Source organism: Physeter macrocephalus, chromosome 20 (genome assembly GCF_002837175.3).
Source record: "Physeter macrocephalus isolate SW-GA chromosome 20, ASM283717v5, whole genome shotgun sequence".
Lineage (NCBI taxonomy): Eukaryota > Metazoa > Chordata > Mammalia > Artiodactyla > Physeteridae > Physeter > Physeter macrocephalus.
Window position 1 is genome coordinate 54,512,748 of NC_041233.1, and position 24,418 is coordinate 54,537,165.

General features: G+C 55.0%; 2 protein-coding genes across 2 annotated transcripts in view; both read right to left on the minus strand.

Moving 5' to 3' along the window:
* LOC114484494 (RRP12-like protein) overlaps positions 1-13,123 on the minus strand; it is a 15,299-nt gene extending 2,176 nt beyond the window's left edge. Inside the window, exons 1-9 of the mRNA XM_028481147.2 lie at positions 13,013-13,123; positions 12,680-12,838; positions 12,388-12,560; positions 12,025-12,153; positions 10,978-11,027; positions 8,884-8,953; positions 7,281-7,348; positions 6,887-6,969; positions 777-6,240 (exon numbers count right to left, since the gene is read on the minus strand). Of these exons, the coding sequence (XP_028336948.1) occupies positions 6,138-6,240; positions 6,887-6,969; positions 7,281-7,348; positions 8,884-8,953; positions 10,978-11,027; positions 12,025-12,153; positions 12,388-12,560; positions 12,680-12,838; positions 13,013-13,104 (927 nt within the window). The 5' untranslated portion in view covers positions 13,105-13,123 and the 3' untranslated portion in view covers positions 777-6,137. The remainder of the gene's footprint in view (positions 1-776; positions 6,241-6,886; positions 6,970-7,280; positions 7,349-8,883; positions 8,954-10,977; positions 11,028-12,024; positions 12,154-12,387; positions 12,561-12,679; positions 12,839-13,012) is intronic.
* A 503-nt stretch (positions 13,124-13,626) lies between these two features.
* Positions 13,627-24,418, minus strand: part of LOC102982023 (RRP12-like protein) — a 19,383-nt gene continuing 8,591 nt past the window's right edge. Inside the window, exons 12-25 of the mRNA XM_028481146.2 lie at positions 23,820-23,978; positions 23,605-23,685; positions 23,281-23,386; positions 22,947-23,054; positions 22,272-22,429; positions 21,166-21,257; positions 20,833-20,991; positions 20,541-20,713; positions 20,178-20,306; positions 19,133-19,182; positions 17,039-17,108; positions 15,436-15,503; positions 15,042-15,124; positions 13,627-14,395 (exon numbers count right to left, since the gene is read on the minus strand). Of these exons, the coding sequence (XP_028336947.1) occupies positions 14,293-14,395; positions 15,042-15,124; positions 15,436-15,503; positions 17,039-17,108; positions 19,133-19,182; positions 20,178-20,306; positions 20,541-20,713; positions 20,833-20,991; positions 21,166-21,257; positions 22,272-22,429; positions 22,947-23,054; positions 23,281-23,386; positions 23,605-23,685; positions 23,820-23,978 (1,539 nt within the window). The 3' untranslated portion in view covers positions 13,627-14,292. The remainder of the gene's footprint in view (positions 14,396-15,041; positions 15,125-15,435; positions 15,504-17,038; positions 17,109-19,132; positions 19,183-20,177; positions 20,307-20,540; positions 20,714-20,832; positions 20,992-21,165; positions 21,258-22,271; positions 22,430-22,946; positions 23,055-23,280; positions 23,387-23,604; positions 23,686-23,819; positions 23,979-24,418) is intronic.

Here is a 24,418-nt window from a genome sequence, read left to right on the forward strand (position 1 = left end):
TCCCCTCCCCTCCCCTCCCCTCCCCTCCCCTCCCGGCCCTCCCAGTCCTCAAGAACATCAGTCCTGGTACAGCCCCACCCTCCCCTCACCAAGTACAAAGAAACCTCCTCTGCAATTAGTTTTAGTCTGAGTTGCAGGGCTTTGGGGGTGAAGAGCCTGCAAGATGATGTATGGGAAGAACAGACTCTGGTGTCCCAAATGCACGCGGCGTTTTAAAATTCACAGCCAAGCCTCTTTGCAACACCGTGCTCACCCGGGGCTAAGCTACTTCTGTTTTGGGCAGTGTGGGCTTGAACTATGGAGGCCTGGGTGCTCCCTAAAGCCACCTGCTTAACGTTGCCTTTGGGGTCTCAGCTGTCAAGTGGGAATCATGACGGTAATCATCATCTTAACATGACAAGGCTCTGCACAGCGTGAGTTGTAACTGCCTCTACCTGCACAGGAGATTTGAATCTGGCAAGTGTGGATCAGGTGTGACTATGTCCCTATGTGAAGTTCCAAGGGAGGGGATCCATGTGATTCCCTCTAATGACCCTCCTGTGGAGAAGGAGGGGCTTTCTTCAGAATAAATACTAGATGTCAGCTTTGCTAGCTGATTATTATTTGTTTTGGAGGTGTACCCCACCTACTCGGAAGGAGTTGAACTAGCTGCCGGAATGATTAAGGAAGGCATTTGTAGATAAGTATTATCACACAACGATCCAATCAATACACGCATACAGGCGACAGTGTAATCCGGTAACACTGTGCCTCGTCATTTTTATGAGCATACTTACAACAGAAGGCTGGTCCCGGGGTTAGTGGCTGTGGATGTACTTCAGGCTCAGTTGCCTCAAGTCCAAGATCTACGGCATAGCAACCATTCTGGTGCAAAGCAAGACTTCTGAAGATCTTGCAAGACCTACAGAGGAGCCATAAGGACTGTATGGACTATTCCTGGCATGGTTCACAAACCCATCTGCCTGTCAGCGGTGCCTCAGGTCCTCTCTGAAATTCTAGCCTAAACTTGTATCAGCTCTGTAATCGGTACCTATGGATCTACAGGGTGACATCCCCGGAATTTGGAAATCAAGCTGCCCTCTAGAAGTCAAACTCTTCAGGTCCACACATGATGGACAGGATAAGTTATCTGCACAAGGCCCCAGAGGGAACAGGATGCCTCCCTGCTTGGGCTTGGAAATGCGATCCAGGCATGCCTGCACGTGAAGAAAGCAGGAGCCAAATGAAATCTCAGAAAAGCTTCTGGACAGCAGGTAAGTGGCTCCAAAGAACCTAGAAGGTACCATAGACCTTAGGCCTGTTCTGCAACAGTAACCAGAACAGAGAGGGACCCAGTGGGCAAGGTATATCTCATACACCAAGGACAGCCATCCTACCACATGACATTACTAACATATCACTCAACGTGATTCCCTTTGCCCAGTTTCACGCTCACTAAAGCCTCTGATTTTGACTCCCTTTGCAGGGGACCGTATGAACGGAGCAGTCACCATGACACCAAGTCTCTGGCGCTGTAGCACTTATATTTCTCATTACAAATTAATAAATGGCAAATTTGACTAGGCCTGCACTTATATTTTTCATTACGAACTAATAAATGGCAAATTTGACTAGGACTCTTGTGAGACTATTTCTTCTTCTCTGAACACGATCAACTCTGATTTTAGGTTTGCAAAGCTGATATCCAGACCTCACCTGGGGATGTGCATGCAGCCTGCGCATGCAGTGGCAGGCCACCACACCTTCACCCACTTTCTTAATCAATACTTACAGATTACTGACCACAGCCCCAAATGGAAGAAAACCTTCCGGCACTGCAACCCTGGGCCTGGATGACTCAGCCAGCCTCTAACAACCTGATAAATATATATATTTTTTCTTTCTTTTCAAAACATATTTATTTATTTATTTTATTTATTTTGGTTGCGCCGGGTCTCAGTTGCGGCATGGAGGATCTAGTTCCCCAACCACGGATCGAAACTAGGTCCCCTTCATTGGGAGCCTGGTAAATATTTCTAATGGTAGCAGTGACATTAAGCACGATTTCAGGAAATGGCGAGCCAGAAAAGCCCCAAATCAGGGTGCTTTTCTGGAGTACAGTCATCTACCCATTCATAATAATGTATACCAAAAAATAGAACAGGGCTTCCCTGGTGGCGCAGTGGTTGAGAGTCTGCCTGCCGATGCAGGGGATACGGGTTCGTGGCCCGGTCCGGGAAGATCCCACATGCCGCGCAGTGGCTGGGCTCATGAGCTATAGAGGCCACAACAGTGAGAGGCCCGAGTACGGCAAAAAAAAAAAAAAAAAAAAAAAAAAGAACAAAGAGCAGTCATCATGTCATTTTCTAAATATTGCTTTGCACATGATCCAGCATCTAGTGATGGCATTAAACTCCTGCATACATCAAGGAGCAACATACTTATGGACTCAAAGATCCTTTCGAAGTAAACTGAGCTACATCTACTGGGCAGATGTTTAAGCCAGGACATTGAAAACATGTTTATGAAGTGTTTATACATCAGTAGGGTAAAAATTTTGTGATAGCCAAATGCAAATTTAGAATATAATCTTGTAATTTAAAACTCTATTTTTGTATCCAAAAAAGCCCTGTGTATAGAAAAAGAAAACAGAGGTGAAATATATAGGATTAACAGTGAGAATTTGGTGCAAAGATTCTAGCCCGTTTTTCACTTTTCTGTTTTTTTTTTCAAACGTTCTGTGAAACTTTATTTTTTTTTATTTTTAATTTTTTTTGGCCACACCGTGCAGCTTGTGGGATCTCAGTTCCACGACCATGGATTGAACCCAGGCCCTCAGCAGTGAAAGCATGGAATCCTAACCACCGGACCGCCAGGGAATTCCCAAATCTTTATTAATTTTAAGTAAAATACAGAATACATTCTAATTTTCAAAGTTACCTTTTGAAGAAACGTATGCAACCAAGATGAATGAAAACAGAGACTACTTAAACGTTTTTAAGTAATTTTCCGACTTGTTGCAAACAACAGAGAAAACACAGGATCAAACATGTGGACTGAGGCAGGCTTGCAGATGAGCCAAAGACCTAATAAGACAGCCAATGCCAGGAACGAACTGGGGGGACAGCCACCATCAGGCCTGCTTATGCCATCTTGAGAAGCAACATTTCCCAAGAAGGGGGAGGGCTGGCTTAACTTGACCCACCTGTGTCCAGAAGCGTCATGATGATGGGGGACATGAGCAGATTGCCTTTGCAAATCCCCAGCATGATGCCAAATCCTCGACCAGCACAAGGGTTGCTGTTTTGGTGCAGCCAGGGCGGGTATGCTTTGTCTTCCATTTCTGAGGATGGACCCCAGAAAAGAAAGCCTCAAGTCTCAGATTCTGACACTGCCAAAAGCATAACGAAATTAAAGTAGTAAATCTGGATCTTGGTGGAGGCCCTCCACCATTCTAGTTGCCCTGAAATCAAACGAGTCTCGAGCTGATGAATACGCCCAATTCCCCTCCATCCCACTGTAGAAACAAAAGCGGCACTGACTTTCCTAACAGATGTTTCAAGCACCTGCAAGTTTCTGGAGCAGATTAATTCTTGCCTCTGCATCAAGATAATTTGCATTTGAAACCTACTTCCCAAAGGATATGGAGTTCAACACATCACTAACACAAACCTTTCTAGGTCACCCGCCCCTCCCACCTTTGAAAGAAACAAAGCTCCTCGGAAAATACGCCATAATAAGCAAGTTGCTTCAAAATTTTGACATCGATCCTGGGCAGTTGGCTCCCACCCATACTTATTTTACATGAAGCTTCCTACTGCATGTGCTTACATTTCCCAAGAAAGGAAACAGGAAAGGGCGAGGCTAGCTTAATTTGACCTACCTTGTGTCCAGAAGTGTAACGACAGGGGGTCACGGTTGCACCACCTTTGCAAATCTAATAGCCACCTCTTTTGACTTTTCTTGCTTGCTCTCAAATTTCAGACTTCCTGTGAACAAGGCATGTCAACAGCGCCACCTCTGGGCGGAGTGTGGTTCCTCTCAGCTTCCTAGCCCAAAATCAGCAGGAGAAAATGCCCTAATTTGGGGGCAACTGATCAAGTTGACTTGTGTCCCCTTAGAGGGTGAGTGGAATGGTGCACAGGGCCTCCTGGGAGCCATTTCAAATGGGGAGATTTTGAGATAATAAAAATTATCAATCCAGTGCCAGGGGACAAGCATACCTGGGGGTGGGAAATAGCCCTGCGGTTCTTTGCTTCTTGATTCCTGCTGGGAAAGCACACACAAGGGGTTCCCTGGGATGATGGGACAAATGATCTTAGGAGCAATGGGAGCTCTGCACCAATCCCTTCTCTGCTCCAGACCAACAAAAGCTGGACAGTAGGAATCACATTGCTCTTTGTACCACAACTTGTCTGGGAAAAAAGAGAATGTGAAGATCAGGAAGTTGGGTGATCAGGCTGCATGCACTGGGCACACAGAGGGGCTCAGTAAACAGTCCGTTGATTCAGTGAACAAAGCTTCTGGGAGAAACCTGTGCCCTGGGTCAGCCAGTGCTGCAGCTCTCAGTCGGCTGTCTCCCCTTTGTATTTTTATTAAAAAAAAAATTTATTTTTGGCTGCATTGGGTTTTTGCTGCTGCACGCAGGCTTTCTCTAGTTGCGGTGAGCAGGCGCTACTCTTCGTTGCGGTGCACGGGCTTCTCACTGCGGTGGCTTCTCTTGCTGCGGAGCACAGGCTCTAGGCACACAGGCTTCAGTAGTTGCGGTGTGTGGGCTCAGTAGTTGTGCTCGCGGGCTCTAGAGCTCAGGCTCAGTAGTTGTGGCGCACGGGCATGTGGGATCTTCCCAGACCAGGGCTTGAACCCGTGTCCCCTGCATTGGCAGGCAGATTCTTAACCACTACACCACCAGGGATGCCCTGTCTCCCCTTTTTAGTCCGAGTCTCTGGTGCTCAACCACAGCTCCACAGACCAGCCCCGGGGCATTTGCTGCCCCTCCTGGTGCTCCAAACATCACCTTCTAACTGGGACTGTGAAGTCAGGGAGACCTCCTGACGCAGGTGGGTCAAGATCCAAAGGGCATAAAGAAGATGTGGCACATATATACAATGGAATATTACTCAGCCATAAAAAGGAACGAAATTGAGTTATTTGTAGTGAGGTGGATGAACCCAGAGTCTGTCATACAAAGTGAAGTAAGTCAGAAAGAAAAAAACAAATACCGTATGCTAACACATATATATGGAATCTAAAAACAAAAAAAATGGTTCTGAAGAACCTAGGAGGACAGGAATAAAGATGCAGACATAGAGAATGGACTTGAGGACACGGGGAAGGGGAAGGGGAAGCTGGGACAAAGTGAGAGAGTGGCAATGGACATATATACACTACCAAATGTAAAATATATAGCTAGTGGGAAGCAGCCGCATAGCACAGGGAGATCAGCTCAGTGCTTTGTGACCACCTAGAGGGGTGGGATGGGTGGGGGGAGGGAGACGCAAGAGGGAGGGGATATGGGGATATATGTATAGGTATAGCTGATTCACCACTGTAAAGCAATTATACTCTAATAAAGAAATTTTTTTAAAAAGACACAAAGGGCAAGATCCAAAGCCTGACCCAGGGTTATCATGCTATGCGCCCCTGACAGCACACTGGGACAGGAGAGGAAGTGGTCAAGCCACTGTTGCCAATGACCAGACACTGTTCTTGTACCTGGGTGGGGCAGGTGATAAAACACAGAGTTTCTAGGTACAACACATGGTGTTGCATCTTTATTCTACGTCTGATCACAGCAAATCTCACACAGCCAGACTGCAGCCAGGCAGAGTGCCACGTGGCGACAGGCAGCCAGAGGAAAGGAAGACCATCTCTTCTGTTGCAAACACTCTGGATGGAAAGCACAGCCGCCTCGCTAGCCTGCTCAGAGGCACTGAGGCCACATTCCCATCTCCAGGCCCCAGGGACTCTAAAGGGTGACTCCCATTTGGAGCTTCCAAAATCCAGGGCACCTCCAGGAACCAGTCCTGGTTCCAAAAAGTCATTCTGAGGCCAGGCTCTCCCACTGACTGCTGCATCTGGAGCTGACGTCACGGCAGCTTGGGGGCTAAAAAGGGGCCTCAGACTGGACCACAGAGCAGCCCGGGGGGTCCCGAGGCTCAGGGCCGTTGATCCTTTCTGCGGAGCTTGGGTCCCACATGGGAGCCCCGCTGGGCAGCTCTCACCAGGCCTTTGAACTGTCCCTGCAGCTTCACCTTCTTCCTGCAGGGACAAGGATCAGAAGGGTCACATCTCTCCGAGAACAGGCAGCCCCCCTTCCCATAACATCAAAGGGTGGTGTCCCCACCCTGGCACCAGCAGGAACAGGGGAGAAGGGGCGCTGCCAGGTGGTGGGCAGCATGTGATCCGTGCAGACCACACCCATCGTGTTTAAAAGAGCAGTTCAAGTCAATGATACTTGAAGGTGCACGCGAAAAAGTAAAAATAAAAACCTGGGACTTCCCTGGTGGTGCAGTGGTTAAGAATCCACCTGCCAATGCAGGGGACATGGGTTCGAGCCCTGGACCGGGAAGATCCCACATGCTGCGGAGCAACTAAGCCCATGCGCCACAGCTACTGAGCCTGTGCTCTAGAGCCCGTGAGCCACAACTACTGAAGCCCGTGCGCCTAGAGCCCGTGCTCCGCAACAAGAGAAGCCCGTGCTCCGCAACGAGAAGCCCGTGCACCGCGATGAAAAGTAGCCCCCGCTCACCACAACTAGAGAAAGCCCATGCAGAGCAACAAAAGACCCAACGCAGCCAAAAAGAAAGGAATAAAATTAATTAATAAAAAACCAGAAGAGACTTGAGCAATCGAGTGGAGAGTGTAACGAGCACAGCCCTCACCCCCGACCCTGCACACACCGTACCTGCGGTTGAGCTTGGTTTTACTGAGGGGGATGTAGGCATACGGGTCGAGCCGACCTTTCTTCTTCACGTCACCCTTTGCTTTCTGCTCACCCAGAGAAACAGAGTCAGCCAGGAGGGTGGGCTTCTCTTTCCACCCTTGCCCCTGACCTGACAGGCTGCATCCTCCCTTCCCTTCATTCTCTGCCTCAGGTGGTGCCAAAGAGCTCTGCAGCCCTGGACAGCCATCCAACAAAGGCCTGGACTTCAGGTGCTAACAAGACCTCTGTGTGCCCCTCAGTGTGGCCTCAGGCTGGCTCCACAAAGGTGCCTCTCCAGGGTGGTGATGGGCACAGCTGCCCTGCACTTCCCCAGAGACTCTGCCAGGAGAGTCCTTGCCCCACCGGCAGCTCTTACCTTGGCCTTGTATTCGGCCCCGGGGGTAGTCTTCTTGGCCACAGGGCGATGGATGCCAGAGCCTCCCGCTAGAGGGGGAACACAGAGGCCATGAGTCAGGCAAGGCCAGGGCAATCGGGCAGCCTTCTCCCCGGAGAGCAGACAATGGGAGAAGGCAATGGGCACCTTCTCCCCGGAGAGCTGCTGGGGAGATGAGTCATAGCCAGGACCGAATGGCTATCCCCTACCAACAAAGGACAAAGACCTTCCTCGAGAAGGGACTGTCCAGCGACTTGCCAATTAGACCACTGAGCTCCTCAGACTAACCTGAATCCACAGAGACCTACCAGTGACCTCTGGGAACATATATATTCTCGACTAACATAAAATACCTCACTCTCTCCAAACTAAATCTGCTCCATTTGTTCTGGGGAAAAGAACGTAGGCTTTGAAGCCAGACAGACTGGGGTTCAACTCCCAGCTCTAACCGTAGGCAAGGATCTTAACCTTCTGGAGCCTCTTAAGCTCATCTGTAAAATGAGGCACTAAGGCTTGATCTCATTCAGGCTTCACACCAAAACTGTGAGTTAGAAAAGCAGCTCTTATCCCATGGTACAAAGGTGAAAACTGCAGCTTTGATAGATCGAAGTGCTTCCAAGCCCAGTGTCATTTCCAGCCCGGACTTCCACACAGTCATGGATGGAATCCCACAGTGCCGACTAGGGAGGGCTCTCTTAGATGACCCAGATTAACCTCCTTTAAAGGTGAGAAACTAGAAGGTCAGAGAGGCAACGTGACCAGGCCGAGGTCACACAGCTAAGAGCAGCTGGCCAAGCAGTCCTGAACCCAGGCCTCCTGCTGCATCGTGTGGTATTACTGTTTCTGCACCACACCATCTCAGAGCAGAGGAGGTGAGCTGGGCCCTGGCCTGGGGGGCCACAGAACGAGAAGGAGCCCTGAGGAGCTCCAGCTGGGTGAGGATGCCGTGGGGCTCTGAGAGCATACCTGATACTGGGATCAGGGACCTCCCGCAGGAGCCCCTGGACCTCCAGATGCAGAGCAAGGGCTCTGCTTCGAGGGCCTGGGGGCAGGGGCCCTGCGGGGGCTGCCTTGGGGGAAAGGAGGCAAAAGTGAGGCAACAGAGGCCTCTCCTGGCTTTGGGCAGCCACCTTGGTACCTCTAGCAGCTACTCTGGGGAAAGGAACAGCCTGGGAGCCCAGAAACAACTGTACAGGGGAACTCCCTGGGCAGCCCTCCCAACTGCCACCCTCAACATAGGTCAAATCTGGCCTGACTCAAAGCCAGAAAAGAGAGGCAGACATCTCCCAGGAGAAGGGTGGGCTGCAAGCCTCAGGAAAGCCTGGGTGGGTGGGGAAGAGGTGGGGCTCAGGGGCTCCCCAGAAGGGCTGGGTGTTCTGTGCACAAATCTCCTAACCCCCAAGCTCTCCCTCACCCACAGACCCCCTTGGTCCCCAACCCAGTCTTATGGGACATACCAGCCAATCTTTGCTGGTGCCAACTGAGTACAACCAGGCCATGCAACCTCTTGGCTCTGCCTGCAACACACCCTGCCTAGTGCAGGTGACAGGGAACCTGCTGCAAGAGAGAAGAGAGGAAGCCTCACCTTGGTACTGAGGGGGCATCTCCAGCTCCTCATTGTCAGCCTCTTTCTGCTTGAGCTTCTGGTGCTTTTTCTATAAAGACGTAACAAGCAAAGTTCATAAACAAGAGGACATGATGATCCTCACTAATGGTAGCCGCAAAAGGAATCGTAACCTGCGTTAGCAGAAAAGGTTCTCTGCCAAGCACTCAATCCCCCATACAGATGAGGACACTAAAGCTCAGAAAGGGCAAGTAACCAGGCAAGGCCACACTGCTAGGCAGCACATGCACGGCTTCCAGCCCAGGTCCTCACTGCAGAGCTCATGTCGGCTGCTCCACTGCTAGGCCTCTCCACACTGAACTCCCCCAACAGGGCTACAGCTGCCTGTCTGGGCATCTTGACCTCAGTTTAGCCCAGCCTTCCTAACGGGGATAATGAGGTCCTCAGCCTCTTTGGGGAGAACAGCTTTACCGGTACTTCGTCTCACATGCTCTCCACTGCACCCTCCCCATTAGTCAGACTCACTGATCTCTGACTAAGTGCCAGGCCCTGGGGATACAGGGGACAAGACCCACTTCCTGTGCTCCCAGGGCCCTCAGGCAGGTGGGAGACCCCTGCTCAAGTCAGTCATCACAGTCACTCAACAATGCTACCGTCCCCGGAGTTGTAAGCACGAGGTAAATGCTACCTGCCAAGCACCGTGCTGGGAGCTCCAAGAGGGAGAGGTGGGCCTGACAGCAGCCCAGCCCACCAGGAGATCTGAGCCGGGAAACTGACAATCTGGCAAGGCGGAGGGCCGTTGTGTGGGAAGACCTGAGCTCGCAGGGCTGGCTGCCCCACAGCGTCTCGCCCACACCGCCCAGGAAGCCTCTTCAAACTACAGATTCCTGAGGCTCAAGCTCCCCATGGACCCAAGGCACCTGAGGGGCATTCACTGGCTTAGGGGCCAGAGAGAAGGGAAGGTGTGCCAGGTAAAGGGAACGAGGCTGCAGCACACACAAGTGTGTCTGGGGAACCAGGACACCCAGTTTTGTTAGTTGAGACCCAGCAGAGGGGGCTCCTCGTGGAGAAACAGAAACCGGATGGAAATGTGGCTTTGGCTGCATCATGGAGGTGATGGCTCAGTTTGTTCTTGGTTCAGCTGGCACCTGGCAACAGTTCTGCCCACTGGCAACTGCAGCTGTCAGTTGCACCCTGGCATTTTATGCTCCCACAACTGAGGGCAGAGGAGTGAGACTAAGCAACTGTTACGCAAAAAAGCCCCCAGGGATCCCAATGGCAGGTTATGGCTGCCATGAGCCAACCGGGAGGGTGGCCACCCTGGGACCCTCTCGGTGCCGTGAGACAAGGTGCCCCAGTCCTGCTCTGCTGACCTGGGGGCCATCCTTCCACAGCCGCAGTCAGTTCCCCTGGCCAGGAACAAGGGTAGGCTGCAGAGGGACTGCAAAGCCACCTGTGAGGATGTGCTCAAGGAATCAGGCAGGCTTCAGCCAGAAAAAGATTTCCAGGAAAAATGTAATAATGATGATGATGATGACAACGATGAACAGCCACCACTTCCTTAGTGTCACTAAGTGCCATACGCTTTACATATAAGCTGGGATTTGAGTTCAGTCTGGGGCCGGAGACATGCACTTTTAACAACCCCTGTGGCCTCGGGCAGGCTGCGGATGATAAAGAGTCCCCACCTCCTGGGAGGATTAGCGAGGTGACACATGGGGCCCTCGGCACTCCTCAGTGGTGGGTGCCCCTCCCCCAAGTGGAGCCGGCCCCTGGCAGCATGCAGGCCGGCTGTTGTCCTTGCTGCCTGCACAGCACATGCCCTCGGTGGAGAGACAAGGGACCGTCTCTTTCTTCTTTCAGCTGGACAATACAGCCAACACCGAAGGAGGCACTGGGTGCTTCAGAGGGAGCCAAGCCCCCTCCGTGCCCCACAGAGGGGTCAGCTGTGACATTGCATGCTCTGGATTGCCTGCTGTGTGCCACCCTGAGGCTCCACTGAGCAGTGAGGAAGCAGGGCAAGTGAGTGTGTGGGAGCGGGGAGATGGCGAGAAGCTATGAGGTCCAAGGTTTAGGTCTAAGGGCCCCGGCCCTCCAGCAGCAGGAATTACTCACACTCCTGACGCCCACGTCTTCCATCAGGTCAGCCATCTCTTCATCCTCCCCTGGAGCCAAAAAGAAGAGAGACCTGTGAACACTCAGGGAGCGCCCCTACCCTCCCAAAGCCCACACAAATTTCAACCTGCCTCCTCCCGGCTCATCAGGGTGCAAGGGCTGCCAACTCCAGCCCCAGAAGACCTATCCCGTGGAAGATAAGACCCCTGGACCCTGCCCGTTCTTCCTTCCCATCCTGGGCCCCACGGATGACAGCCCCTCAAGGAAGTGGTGACCTGATTTCTAAAGTGAATACAGCTTTTGTTGAGACTCTAAGCAAGCCCCAGGTTTCCTGGGGAGCCAGGCATTCCCGCAGCCCCACATACACTCCACTTTGCTGGGAAGACTGCCCTATTCCCCTGCTTAAAAACCTTTCCCGGGCTTCCCTGGTGGCACAGTGGTTGAGAGTCCACCTGCTGATGCAGGGGACACAGGTTCGGGACATGGGTTCGTGCCCCGGTCCGGGAGGATCCCACATGCCGCGGAGCGGCTGGACCCGTGAGCCATGGCCACTGAGCCTGTGCGTCCGGAGCCTGTGCTCCGCAGAGGGGGAGGCCACAGCAGTGAGAGGCCCGCATACCACAAAAAAAAAAAAAAAAAAAAAAAAAAAAAAAAAAAAAAACCACAAAAATTTTCAAAAAGGAGGACAAGCAAATAACCAGAACAGAACAGAATACAATAGAAGAGAGATTAACAGTGTGTATCACAGATGGTAAGAGGAAGTACTACTGCCTTTTGAAACTTTTGCTTGAATTATGGAAGTACTGTATAAGTGGCTGGGTTACACCATAAAAAGATTTCTCAATGTGGTCCAAAAAGTTTGAGAAACTCAAAAAATTTGAGAAAGTTGCCCGAGATACAAGCTCCTTATATCTGTTTTTATCTATGTTTCCCCCCAAAATGGTCACTGAGTGAATAAGTGAACAAACAAATGAGTGGATGAATGAGCAAACAAGTGCAGCCCTGGCCCAGGCCAGCTGCAGCTCCTGAATGGGCAGGTGGCCCCACCTTTAGCGCCTTCCTCTTCCTCCATCTTGGCGTTGTCATCCTCCTCCTCACGGATGATCAGCCGGCCGTCGGCGCTCACTTTGAAGCCATGGTCCTTCTTCTTGCCCCGACCCGGCCCAGGCTGGGTGGCTGGTGGGGCAGAGTCGGGAGGTGAGGAGGAGGAAGGCCAGTCCTAGCCCACTCATACCCTCATCAGAACCGACAAGCCCAGGTGTGTGACTTGGATGAATGCCCGCAGCACTATGATGTGCATGTGTGGGAGGCCAGGGTGCCCACTGGCCTCCCCAGAGGCCACTCCACTCCTAAACCTGGCCCAAGGCAAGCCTGTCCTCTGTACCCATGGGCCAGCCGCTTCTTGCTCACCCAGGACTCGCTGGGCCACCTTGGGGTCCAAGAAGTTGAGGGGCTCGTCCCCGCCACCCTCCTTCAGCCACGCCCGGCTCCTCTGGCGGGCCAGCCTCTGCTGCTCTTTGCCCCGACTCCTCTCCTCCTCCTCGTCCTCCTCATCCTCTGAGTCAGCCAAAATCTCCTCGATGCTAAGGACAGACAAGCCCCAAGTCAGGGCGCTCCAGGAGACGTAGGGCAGCTGGGCACGGCCTGGGCAGGCTTCGGGTTGGGGGAGACCAGGTCCCCAGCATCCCGCCACGGGTCTCACCTGTCGCCTTTGCCCTGGATGGGCTCCTCCTCCTCCACCTCCTCTTCCACTGCGGCCTGGTTCAGGGCCCGGTGTTTCTTGGCCCGGGCCTCTGCTTTCCGGATGTTCACCAGGACTTTCTGGTACTCCTCTGGCAGAAGCTTCCTCACCAGCTCGAACCTGAGGGCGTAGAGACAGGCCGGTGAGGTGCCCGGGCCAGAGAGCGCTATCCAGAGCGAGGTGTCCAGCCAGAGCCCTTCCAGCCCCCCAGCCTGGCCCCTTCTCAGCAGCAGTCCTGGTGGGACTGGAAACCCCTCGACTCCTCCCCTACTCCCTCCCAGTCAGGGCACAGACCCGAACTTGCGGATGAACTTGGTGAACAGGTTCCGAAGCTTCATGCGGAAGTGCCGCCGCATGTCGTCCGAGAGCTTCCCGATGGCTCCCATCTGCAGGGCAGAGCAGCGGGGCTTCAGGGGGAGGATGCGCCCCCCACCCCGTCTGCCCCCCACACCACGGGTTTCTCCTGGTTCCACGAGTCCCTCCTACTGCCCTGCATCAATCTGTGGCTGGACCACTCTCCAGCCTTCGTGAGAAACGTGTGGCCCTCAGGTATCATATGCAGTGCCCCTCAGTGAGGCTGGTGGTGCAGGGCCCCCTCGATCCTTTGAAGGCTGGTATAAACCCTAGTCACTCCAGGACAGGTCACCGCTCAGGCCGTCCTCCCCATCGCTGGCCCCAGTTAGGCGGCAGGGTTTGGCAGGCAGGGGCAGGCATCCTGACTCTCATCTGCCCCTTCTCGCCTTGACCCAACCCAAGGCCAGATGCAAAGATGACAGGCAAGAGGGACCTAGAGCCCTGATGCGATTCAACCCAGCTGGAAGTGGGAAACTGAGGCGGCGGGTGCAGTGGACGGAGGGCTCAGAGGACAGTCCTAGCTTGCTGCATGCCTTATGAGGGGGGGGGGGAGGGAGACGCAAGAGGGAGGGGATATGGGGATATATGTATAGGTATAGCTGATTCACCACTGTAAAGCAATTATACTCTAATAAAGAAATTTTTTTAAAAAGACACAAAGGGCAAGATCCAAAGCCTGACCCAGGGTTATCATGCTATGCGCCCCTGACAGCACACTGGGACAGGAGAGGAAGTGGTCAAGCCACTGTTGCCAATGACCAGACACTGTTCTTGTACCTGGGTGGGGCAGGTGATAAAACACAGAGTTTCTAGGTACAACACATGGTGTTGCATCTTTATTCTACGTCTGATCACAGCAAATCTCACACAGCCAGACTGCAGCCAGGCAGAGTGCCACGTGGCGACAGGCAGCCAGAGGAAAGGAAGACCATCTCTTCTGTTGCAAACACTCTGGATGGAAAGCACAGCCGCCTCGCTAGCCTGCTCAGAGGCACTGAGGCCACATTCCCATCTCCAGGCCCCAGGGACTCTAAAGGGTGACTCCCATTTGGAGCTTCCAAAATCCAGGGCACCTCCAGGAACCAGTCCTGGTTCCAAAAAGTCATTCTGAGGCCAGGCTCTCCCACTGACTGCTGCATCTGGAGCTGACGTCACGGCAGCTTGGGGGCTAAAAAGGGGCCTCAGACTGGACCACAGAGCAGCCCGGGGGGTCCCGAGGCTCAGGGCCGTTGATCCTTTCTGCAGAGCTTGGGTCCCACATGGGAGCCCCGCTGGGCAGCTCTCACCAGGCCTTTGAACTGTCCCTGCAGCTTCACCTTCTTCCTGCAGGGACAAGGATCAGAAGGGTCACATCTCTCCGAGAACAGGCAGCCCCCCTTCCCATAACATCAAAGGGTGGTGTCCCCACCCTGGCACCAGCAGGAACAGGGGAGAAGGGGCGCTGCCAGGTGGTGGGCAGCATGTGATCCGTGCAGACCACACCCATCGTGTTTAAAAGAGCAGTTCAAGTCAATGATACTTGAAGGTGCACGCGAAAAAGTAAAAATAAAAACCTGGGACTTCCCTGGTGGTGCAGTGGTTAAGAATCCACCTGCCAATGCAGGGGACATGGGTTCGAGCCCTGGACCGGGAAGATCCCACATGCTGCGGAGCAACTAAGCCCATGCGCCACAGCTACTGAGCCTGTGCTCTAGAGCCCGTGAGCCACAACTACTGAAGCCCGTGCGCCTAGAGCCCGTGCTCCGCAACAAGAGAAGCCCGTGCTCCGCAACGAGAAGCCCGTGCACCGCGATGAAAAGTAGCCCCCGCTCACCACAACTAGAGAAAGCCCATGCAGAGCAACAAAAGACCCAACGCAGCCAAAAAGAAAGGAATAAAATTAATTAATAAAAAACCAGAAGAGACTTGAGCAATCGAGTGGAGAGTGTAACGAGCACAGCCCTCACCCCCGACCCTGCACACACCGTACCTGCGGTTGAGCTTGGTTTTACTGAGGGGGATGTAGGCATACGGGTCGAGCCGACCTTTCTTCTTCACGTCACCCTTTGCTTTCTGCTCACCCAGAGAAACAGAGTCAGCCAGGAGGGTGGGCTTCTCTTTCCACCCTTGCCCCTGACCTGACAGGCTGCATCCTCCCTTCCCTTCATTCTCTGCCTCAGGTGGTGCCAAAGAGCTCTGCAGCCCTGGACAGCCATCCAACAAAGGCCTGGACTTCAGGTGCTAACAAGACCTCTGTGTGCCCCTCAGTGTGGCCTCAGGCTGGCTCCACAAAGGTGCCTCTCCAGGGTGGTGATGGGCACAGCTGCCCTGCACTTCCCCAGAGACTCTGCCAGGAGAGTCCTTGCCCCACCGGCAGCTCTTACCTTGGCCTTGTATTCGGCCCCGGGGGTAGTCTTCTTGGCCACAGGGCGATGGATGCCAGAGCCTCCCGCTAGAGGGGGAACACAGAGGCCATGAGTCAGGCAAGGCCAGGGCAATCGGGCAGCCTTCTCCCCGGAGAGCAGACAATGGGAGAAGGCAATGGGCACCTTCTCCCCGGAGAGCTGCTGGGGAGATGAGTCATAGCCAGGACCGAATGGCTATCCCCTACCAACAAAGGACAAAGACCTTCCTCGAGAAGGGACTGTCCAGCGACTTGCCAATTAGACCACTGAGCTCCTCAGACTAACCTGAATCCACAGAGACCTACCAGTGACCTCTGGGAACATATATATTCTCGACTAACATGAAATACCTCACTCTCTCCAAACTAAATCTGCTCCATTTGTTCTGGGGAAAAGAACGTAGGCTTTGAAGCCAGACAGACTGGGGTTCAACTCCCAGCTCTAACCGTAGGCAAGGATCTTAACCTTCTGGAGCCTCTTAAGCTCATCTGTAAAATGAGGCACTAAGGCTTGATCTCATTCAGGCTTCACACCAAAACTGTGAGTTAGAAAAGCAGCTCTTATCCCATGGTACAAAGGTGAAAACTGCAGCTTTGATAGATCGAAGTGCTTCCAAGCCCAGTGTCATTTCCAGCCCGGACTTCCACACAGTCATGGATGGAATCCCACAGTGCCGACTAGGGAGGGCTCTCTTAGATGACCCAGATTAACCTCCTTTAAAGGTGAGAAACTAGAAGGTCAGAGAGGCAACGTGACCAGGCCGAGGTCACACAGCTAAGAGCAGCTGGCCAAGCAGTCCTGAACCCAGGCCTCCTGCTGCATCGTGTGGTATTACTGTTTCTGCACCACACCATCTCAGAGCAGAGGAGGTGAGCTGGGCCCTGGCCTGGGGGGCCACAGAACGAGAAGGAGCCCTGAGGAGCTCCAGCTGGGTGAGGATGCCGTGGGGCTCTGAGAGCATACCTGATACTGGGATCAGGGACCTCCCGCAGGAGCCCCTGGACCTCCAGATGCAGAGCAAGGGCTCTGCTTCGAGGGCCTGGGGGCAGGGGCCCTGCGGGGGCTGCCTTGGGGGAAAGGAGGCAAAAGTGAGGCAACAGAGGCCTCTCCTGGCTTTGGGCAGCCACCTTGGTACCTCTAGCAGCTACTCTGGGGAAAGGAACAGCCTGGGAGCCCAGAAACAACTGTACAGGGGAACTCCCTGGGCAGCCCTCCCAACTGCCACCCTCAACATAGGTCAAATCTGGCCTGACTCAAAGCCAGAAAAGAGAGGCAGACATCTCCCAGGAGAAGGGTGGGCTGCAAGCCTCAGGAAAGCCTGGGTGGGTGGGGAAGAGGTGGGGCTCAGGGGCTCCCCAGAAGGGCTGGGTGTTCTGTGCACAAATCTCCTAACCCCCAAGCTCTCCCTCACCCACAGACCCCCTTGGTCCCCAACCCAGTCTTATGGGACATACCAGCCAATCTTTGCTGGTGCCAACTGAGTACAACCAGGCCATGCAACCTCTTGGCTCTGCCTGCAACACACCCTGCCTAGTGCAGGTGACAGGGAACCTGCTGCAAGAGAGAAGAGAGGAAGCCTCACCTTGGTACTGAGGGGGCATCTCCAGCTCCTCATTGTCAGCCTCTTTCTGCTTGAGCTTCTGGTGCTTTTTCTATAAAGACGTAACAAGCAAAGTTCATAAACAAGAGGACATGATGATCCTCACTAATGGTAGCCGCAAAAGGAATCGTAACCTGCGTTAGCAGAAAAGGTTCTCTGCCAAGCACTCAATCCCCCATACAGATGAGGACACTAAAGCTCAGAAAGGGCAAGTAACCAGGCAAGGCCACACTGCTAGGCAGCACATGCACGGCTTCCAGCCCAGGTCCTCACTGCAGAGCTCATGTCGGCTGCTCCACTGCTAGGCCTCTCCACACTGAACTCCCCCAACAGGGCTACAGCTGCCTGTCTGGGCATCTTGACCTCAGTTTAGCCCAGCCTTCCTAACGGGGATAATGAGGTCCTCAGCCTCTTTGGGGAGAACAGCTTTACCGGTACTTCGTCTCACATGCTCTCCACTGCACCCTCCCCATTAGTCAGACTCACTGATCTCTGACTAAGTGCCAGGCCCTGGGGATACAGGGGACAAGACCCACTTCCTGTGCTCCCAGGGCCCTCAGGCAGGTGGGAGACCCCTGCTCAAGTCAGTCATCACAGTCACTCAACAATGCTACCGTCCCCGGAGTTGTAAGCACGAGGTAAATGCTACCTGCCAAGCACCGTGCTGGGAGCTCCAAGAGGGAGAGGTGGGCCTGACAGCAGCCCAGCCCACCAGGAGATCTGAGCCGGGAAACTGACAATCTGGCAAGGCGGAGGGCCGTTGTGTGGGAAGACCTGAGCTCGCAGGGCTGGCTGCCCCACAGCGTCTCGCCCACACCGCCCAGGAAGCCTCTTCAAACTACAGATTCCTGAGGCTCAAGCTCCCCATGGACCCAAGGCACCTGAGGGGCATTCACTGGCTTAGGGGCCAGAGAGAAGGGAAGGTGTGCCAGGTAAAGGGAACGAGGCTGCAGCACACACAAGTGTGTCTGGGGAACCAGGACACCCAGTTTTGTTAGTTGAGACCCAGCAGAGGGGGCTCCTCGTGGAGAAACAGAAACCGGATGGAAATGTGGCTTTGGCTGCATCATGGAGGTGATGGCTCAGTTTGTTCTTGGTTCAGCTGGCACCTGGCAACAGTTCTGCCCACTGGCAACTGCAGCTGTCAGTTGCACCCTGGCATTTTATGCTCCCACAACTGAGGGCAGAGGAGTGAGACTAAGCAACTGTTACGCAAAAAAGCCCCCAGGGATCCCAATGGCAGGTTATGGCTGCCATGAGCCAACCGGGAGGGTGGCCACCCTGGGACCCTCTCGGTGCCGTGAGACAAGGTGCCCCAGTCCTGCTCTGCTGACCTGGGGGCCATCCTTCCACAGCCGCAGTCAGTTCCCCTGGCCAGGAACAAGGGTAGGCTGCAGAGGGACTGCAAAGCCACCTGTGAGGATGTGCTCAAGGAATCAGGCAGGCTTCAGCCAGAAAAAGATTTCCAGGAAAAATGTAATAATGATGATGATGATGACAACGATGAACAGCCACCACTTCCTTAGTGTCACTAAGTGCCATACGCTTTACATATAAGCTGGGATTTGAGTTCAGTCTGGGGCCGGAGACATGCACTTTTAACAACCCCTGTGGCCTCGGGCAGGCTGCGGATGATAAAGAGTCCCCACCTCCTGGGAGGATTAGCGAGGTGACACATGGGGCCCTCGGCACTCCTCAGTGGTGGGTGCCCCTCCCCCAAGTGGAGCCGGCCCCTGGCAGCATGCAGGCCGGCTGTTGTCCTTGCTGCCTGCACAGCACATGCCCTCGGTGGAGAGACAAGGGACCGTCTCTTTCTTCTTTCAGCTGGACAATACAGCCAACACCGAAGGAGGCACTGGGTGCTTCAGAGGGAGCCAAGCCCCCTCCGTGCCCCACAGAGGGGTCAGCTGTGACATTGCATGCTCCGGATTGCCTGCTGTGTGCCACCCTGAGGCTCCACTGAGCAGTGAGGAAGCAGGGCAAGTGAGTGTGTGGGAGCGGGGAGATGGCGAGAAGCTATGAGGTCCAAGGTTTAGGTCTAAGGGCCCCGGCCCTCCAGCAGCAGGAATTACTCACACTCCTGACGCCCACGTCTTCCATCAGGTCAGCCATCTCTTCATCCTCCCCTGGAGCCAAAAAGAAGAGAGACCTGTGAACACTCAGGGAGCGCCCCTACCCTCCCAAAGCCCACACAAATTTCAACCTGCCTCCTCCCGGCTCATCAGGGTGCAAGGGCTGCCAACTCCAGCCCCAGAAGACCTATCCCGTGGAAGATAAGACCCCTGGACCCTGCCCGTTCTTCCTTCCCATCCTGGGCCCCACGGATGACAGCCCCTCAAGGAAGTGGTGACCTGATTTCTAAAGTGAATACAGCTTTTGTTGAGACTCTAAGCAAGCCCCAGGTTTCCTGGGGAGCCAGGCATTCCCGCAGCCCCACATACACTCCACTTTGCTGGGAAGACTGCCCTATTCCCCTGCTTAAAAACCTTTCCCGGGCTTCCCTGGTGGCACAGTGGTTGAGAGTCCACCTGCTGATGCAGGGGACACAGGTTCGGGACATGGGTTCGTGCCCCGGTCCGGGAGGATCCCACATGCCGCGGAGCGGCTGGACCCGTGAGCCATGGCCACTGAGCCTGTGCGTCCGGAGCCTGTGCTCCGCAGAGGGGGAGGCCACAGCAGTGAGAGGCCCGCATACCACAAAAAAAAAAAAAAAAAAAAAAAAAAAAAAAAAAAAACCACAAAAATTTTCAAAAAGGAGGACAAGCAAATAACCAGAACAGAACAGAATACAATAGAAGAGAGATTAACAGTGTGTATCACAGATGGTAAGAGGAAGTACTACTGCCTTTTGAAACTTTTGCTTGAATTATGGAAGTACTGTATAAGTGGCTGGGTTACACCATAAAAAGATTTCTCAATGTGGTCCAAAAAGTTTGAGAAACTCAAAAAATTTGAGAAAGTTGCCCGAGATACAAGCTCCTTATATCTGTTTTTATCTATGTTTCCCCCCAAAATGGTCACTGAGTGAATAAGTGAACAAACAAATGAGTGGATGAATGAGCAAACAAGTGCAGCCCTGGCCCAGGCCAGCTGCAGCTCCTGAATGGGCAGGTGGCCCCACCTTTAGCGCCTTCCTCTTCCTCCATCTTGGCGTTGTCATCCTCCTCCTCACGGATGATCAGCCGGCCGTCGGCGCTCACTTTGAAGCCATGGTCCTTCTTCTTGCCCCGACCCGGCCCAGGCTGGGTGGCTGGTGGGGCAGAGTCGGGAGGTGAGGAGGAGGAAGGCCAGTCCTAGCCCACTCATACCCTCATCAGAACCGACAAGCCCAGGTGTGTGACTTGGATGAATGCCCGCAGCACTATGATGTGCATGTGTGGGAGGCCAGGGTGCCCACTGGCCTCCCCAGAGGCCACTCCACTCCTAAACCTGGCCCAAGGCAAGCCTGTCCTCTGTACCCATGGGCCAGCCGCTTCTTGCTCACCCAGGACTCGCTGGGCCACCTTGGGGTCCAAGAAGTTGAGGGGCTCGTCCCCGCCACCCTCCTTCAGCCACGCCCGGCTCCTCTGGCGGGCCAGCCTCTGCTGCTCTTTGCCCCGACTCCTCTCCTCCTCCTCGTCCTCCTCATCCTCTGAGTCAGCCAAAATCTCCTCGATGCTAAGGACAGACAAGCCCCAAGTCAGGGCGCTCCAGGAGACGTAGGGCAGCTGGGCACGGCCTGGGCAGGCTTCGGGTTGGGGGAGACCAGGTCCCCAGCATCCCGCCACGGGTCTCACCTGTCGCCTTTGCCCTGGATGGGCTCCTCCTCCTCCACCTCCTCTTCCACTGCGGCCTGGTTCAGGGCCCGGTGTTTCTTGGCCCGGGCCTCTGCTTTCCGGATGTTCACCAGGACTTTCTGGTACTCCTCTGGCAGAAGCTTCCTCACCAGCTCGAACCTGAGGGCGTAGAGACAGGCCGGTGAGGTGCCCGGGCCAGAGAGCGCTATCCAGAGCGAGGTGTCCAGCCAGAGCCCTTCCAGCCCCCCAGCCTGGCCCCTTCTCAGCAGCAGTCCTGGTGGGACTGGAAACCCCTCGACTCCTCCCCTACTCCCTCCCAGTCAGGGCACAGACCCGAACTTGCGGATGAACTTGGTGAACAGGTTCCGAAGCTTCATGCGGAAGTGCCGCCGCATGTCGTCCGAGAGCTTCCCGATGGCTCCCATCTGCAGGGCAGAGCAGCGGGGCTTCAGGGGGAGGATGCGCCCCCCACCCCGTCTGCCCCCCACACCACGGGTTTCTCCTGGTTCCACGAGTCCCTCCTACTGCCCTGCATCAATCTGTGGCTGGACCACTCTCCAGCCTTCGTGAGAAACGTGTGGCCCTCAGGTATCATATGCAGTGCCCCTCAGTGAGGCTGGTGGTGCAGGGCCCCCTCGATCCTTTGAAGGCTGGTATAAACCCTAGTCACTCCAGGACAGGTCACCGCTCAGGCCGTCCTCCCCATCGCTGGCCCCAGTTAGGCGGCAGGGTTTGGCAGGCAGGGGCAGGCATCCTGACTCTCATCTGCCCCTTCTCGCCTTGACCCAACCCAAGGCCAGATGCAAAGATGACAGGCAAGAGGGACCTAGAGCCCTGATGCGATTCAACCCAGCTGGAAGTGGGAAACTGAGGCGGCGGGTGCAGTGGACGGAGGGCTCAGAGGACAGTCCTAGCTTGCTGCATGCCTTATGCCCAGGAGGAGGAGGCCAGGGACCCAATACCAGAGGGCTCTTCAGGCCCTTCTGCAGCCCAGCAGGTGCATCCAGAGAAGCCTTCGCAAACCCAGAAAGTCACAGTACAGGAGGGAAAATAAAAAGGGAGGTTTGAGTCCCTTCCGAGGTACAGCCCAGAGTTGCAGTTCTGTTCCCAGGACTGCTCTCACTAGCACTGTGACCTGGGAAAATCTCTGGCCTCAGTTTGCTATCTGTAAAACAAGGGGTGGCCCTACCTACCGGCCCCTGCCCTGCAGAGCCCCTGCTGCTGTGGAGGGGCTGTCGGGGGTGACAAGTGGCAGCCTGGGCGCTGTGCCCCTTTACCTCCACCACTGGTCTCTTCCAGGCTCCTGCATGACCTTCTGCTGCACAAGACAGCGTGTAGCTAGAAAAGTGTTTGAAGCTGGCTGGCCTCAAGGCTCACTGAGTCTCTGCCGGCAGCTCTCGGGCCATGATGCCACTGGCCGAGGGGAAGGGGACACTCACCACCAGCTGCACGTGCTTGGCCAGGTGTGCCATGTCCATGACGACCACTGCCACCTTGATGAAGCCCAGTGCTGATCTGACCACGTCGCGGGTACGGGAGGCCAGGAGCAGGCACACATTCTCCAGCAGCTGCTCCATCGTGCTGGTCCCCATCAGACCTGTGGTGGCCAGAGGGCCACTGTCAGAGACACCTGGAACCCCACCCAGACCCAAGACCCCTGCCGCATCACAAGAGTGGGAGCTGACACCTGGGGGACACTTCCAAGTGCCTGGCACGCGTCTAGTCACTTTCTGCCAGCATCTCCTCTAGTCTTTCAGACACCCTGTGAACAGGTGCTGGTTTTCTCCTCCATTTTAGAGATGAGAGAGTAAGGTTCCAGGAGGTTCCTAAGTTTGTTCAAGGTGTCACACAGCTGGTAAGAGGCAGAACCGGGACGAAAATCTAGGCATGGGACCTAACCTCCTCCGACCCACTCTGACAGTGGGACGTGGGCAGCTGTGGGATGCGGAAAGCCGAGCTGGGCAGGAGAGGAGGCGGGAGGTGGTCAGACCTGGTTCCAGCTCTTCGTCCTCGCTCCCAGGACCTTTCCCTGTTTCGGTAGCCACCCTGTCCTGACCTCCTGGGCATTTTCCTACCCCGAGGGCTTCCCAGGCCTTCAAGGAAATAGCGTTTACCTTTAAACTCGAAAAGGAGGTGGGTCAAGGCCAGGATACTGCAGCTGACCGTGGTCACAGCGCCCACGAGACCGGGGTAGATCAGGACGAGGTAGCGCTCCAGGGCCTCTGGGAGGGCAGAGAGCAGGAGGAGCTGCCCAGGGCAGAGCCCACTGTGCGTGCGGCATCGTGGGCCCAACGGGAAGGGGGACTCCGTCCAGAGAGGAGCAGCCCCCCAGGGCCAGGGCCAGGCAGTTCCCCCTATTTTTTCTTTCTGACGGGCGAGTGCGGGGTGCCTCCTCACCCAGGCCGGGAGCACAGCGCCCACCCCAGCCCCATGCCACCCGGGCCTCACCTGCCGGGTTTGGGCCAAACCGAAGGAAGGCGTGGCCCATCTCCACCAGCAGCGCAAAAGCATTCTTCCGAGCTCCCACCGACACCTCCTTGGTGCAGAGGATCACCTGCCCAGACAGCCCCGTTAGCACGGGCTCCCCGAGCCGGCCACCCCAGGGTTGGCAGCCTGAGGCAGAGCGTACAGGTAAGGGCACTCACGCGCCCAGGCAGTGAATCCAGCCCACCCCCACTCCCACTCCTGCCCTCCCCTGATCTTGGTAGGCCTTCAGGAGCCACATTCCAAGGAACCCCAAATCACAACATACTCCCCTCCTGCACCCCGCACCTCCGGGACGAGGGCACTGATGAACTCCTCGTGCTCGGCTGAGAGCTTCCTCACGATATGTATGAGGCACTTCAAACGGGGCTGCGGGACAGGGGACAACAGTCAGGACCCTCAATGCCACCTCCGCCCCTGAAGTCCCTAAGCGTCTGCACGCTGGTCCTCTCCTGGTGTTGCTCGTGCCCCCTCGAGCAAAGCGGGGCCCCTGGAGTCCGCACCCTCTTGGCGGGCGAGGAGGTGCTCCGTAGCGAGTCCAGAAGGGTCTTCTTCAGGTCGTCCAGGTGGCTCTGCACGAAGCGGGCGCCAGGGCCCTGGGGGCTGGCGCACACCTCCTCCAGCACGCGATAGGCCTTCTTCTGTACCCCATGGGCCTTGCTCTGGGAGGGTGTATGGTAGACAAAGGTGGGTGAGAGAGGAGGCTGGGGGGCCCCCCACCCTCACCCAGTCCAATAACATCCACAGAGCAGCCACGTGAGCTGTGACTGGCCCTGGTGGGGACTCAGAGAAGCTGGCCCTGCCCACTGGAGCTCGTGACATCCAATGGGAGGGCAGGGAGAACACAGGGTAGTGAGAGGCTGACTCTGGGCCAGGCAGGCGACGCCGAGAAGAGTGAAGCCTACCCAGCCCTCCATCCCTTCCGCTCCCCACCGGGACACCTCTCCTGAGGTTAAGTGACTCTGCCCTGGACTTGTGTCTGCCTGCATGTTCCACCAGAGCACTTCTCACGCTGTTGGGTAACTGCTTCTTATACTGTTGCAGTGGTGACAGTTTTCAGAAGGTCACGCTGGCCTGACTTTTTTTTTTTTTTTTTTTTTTT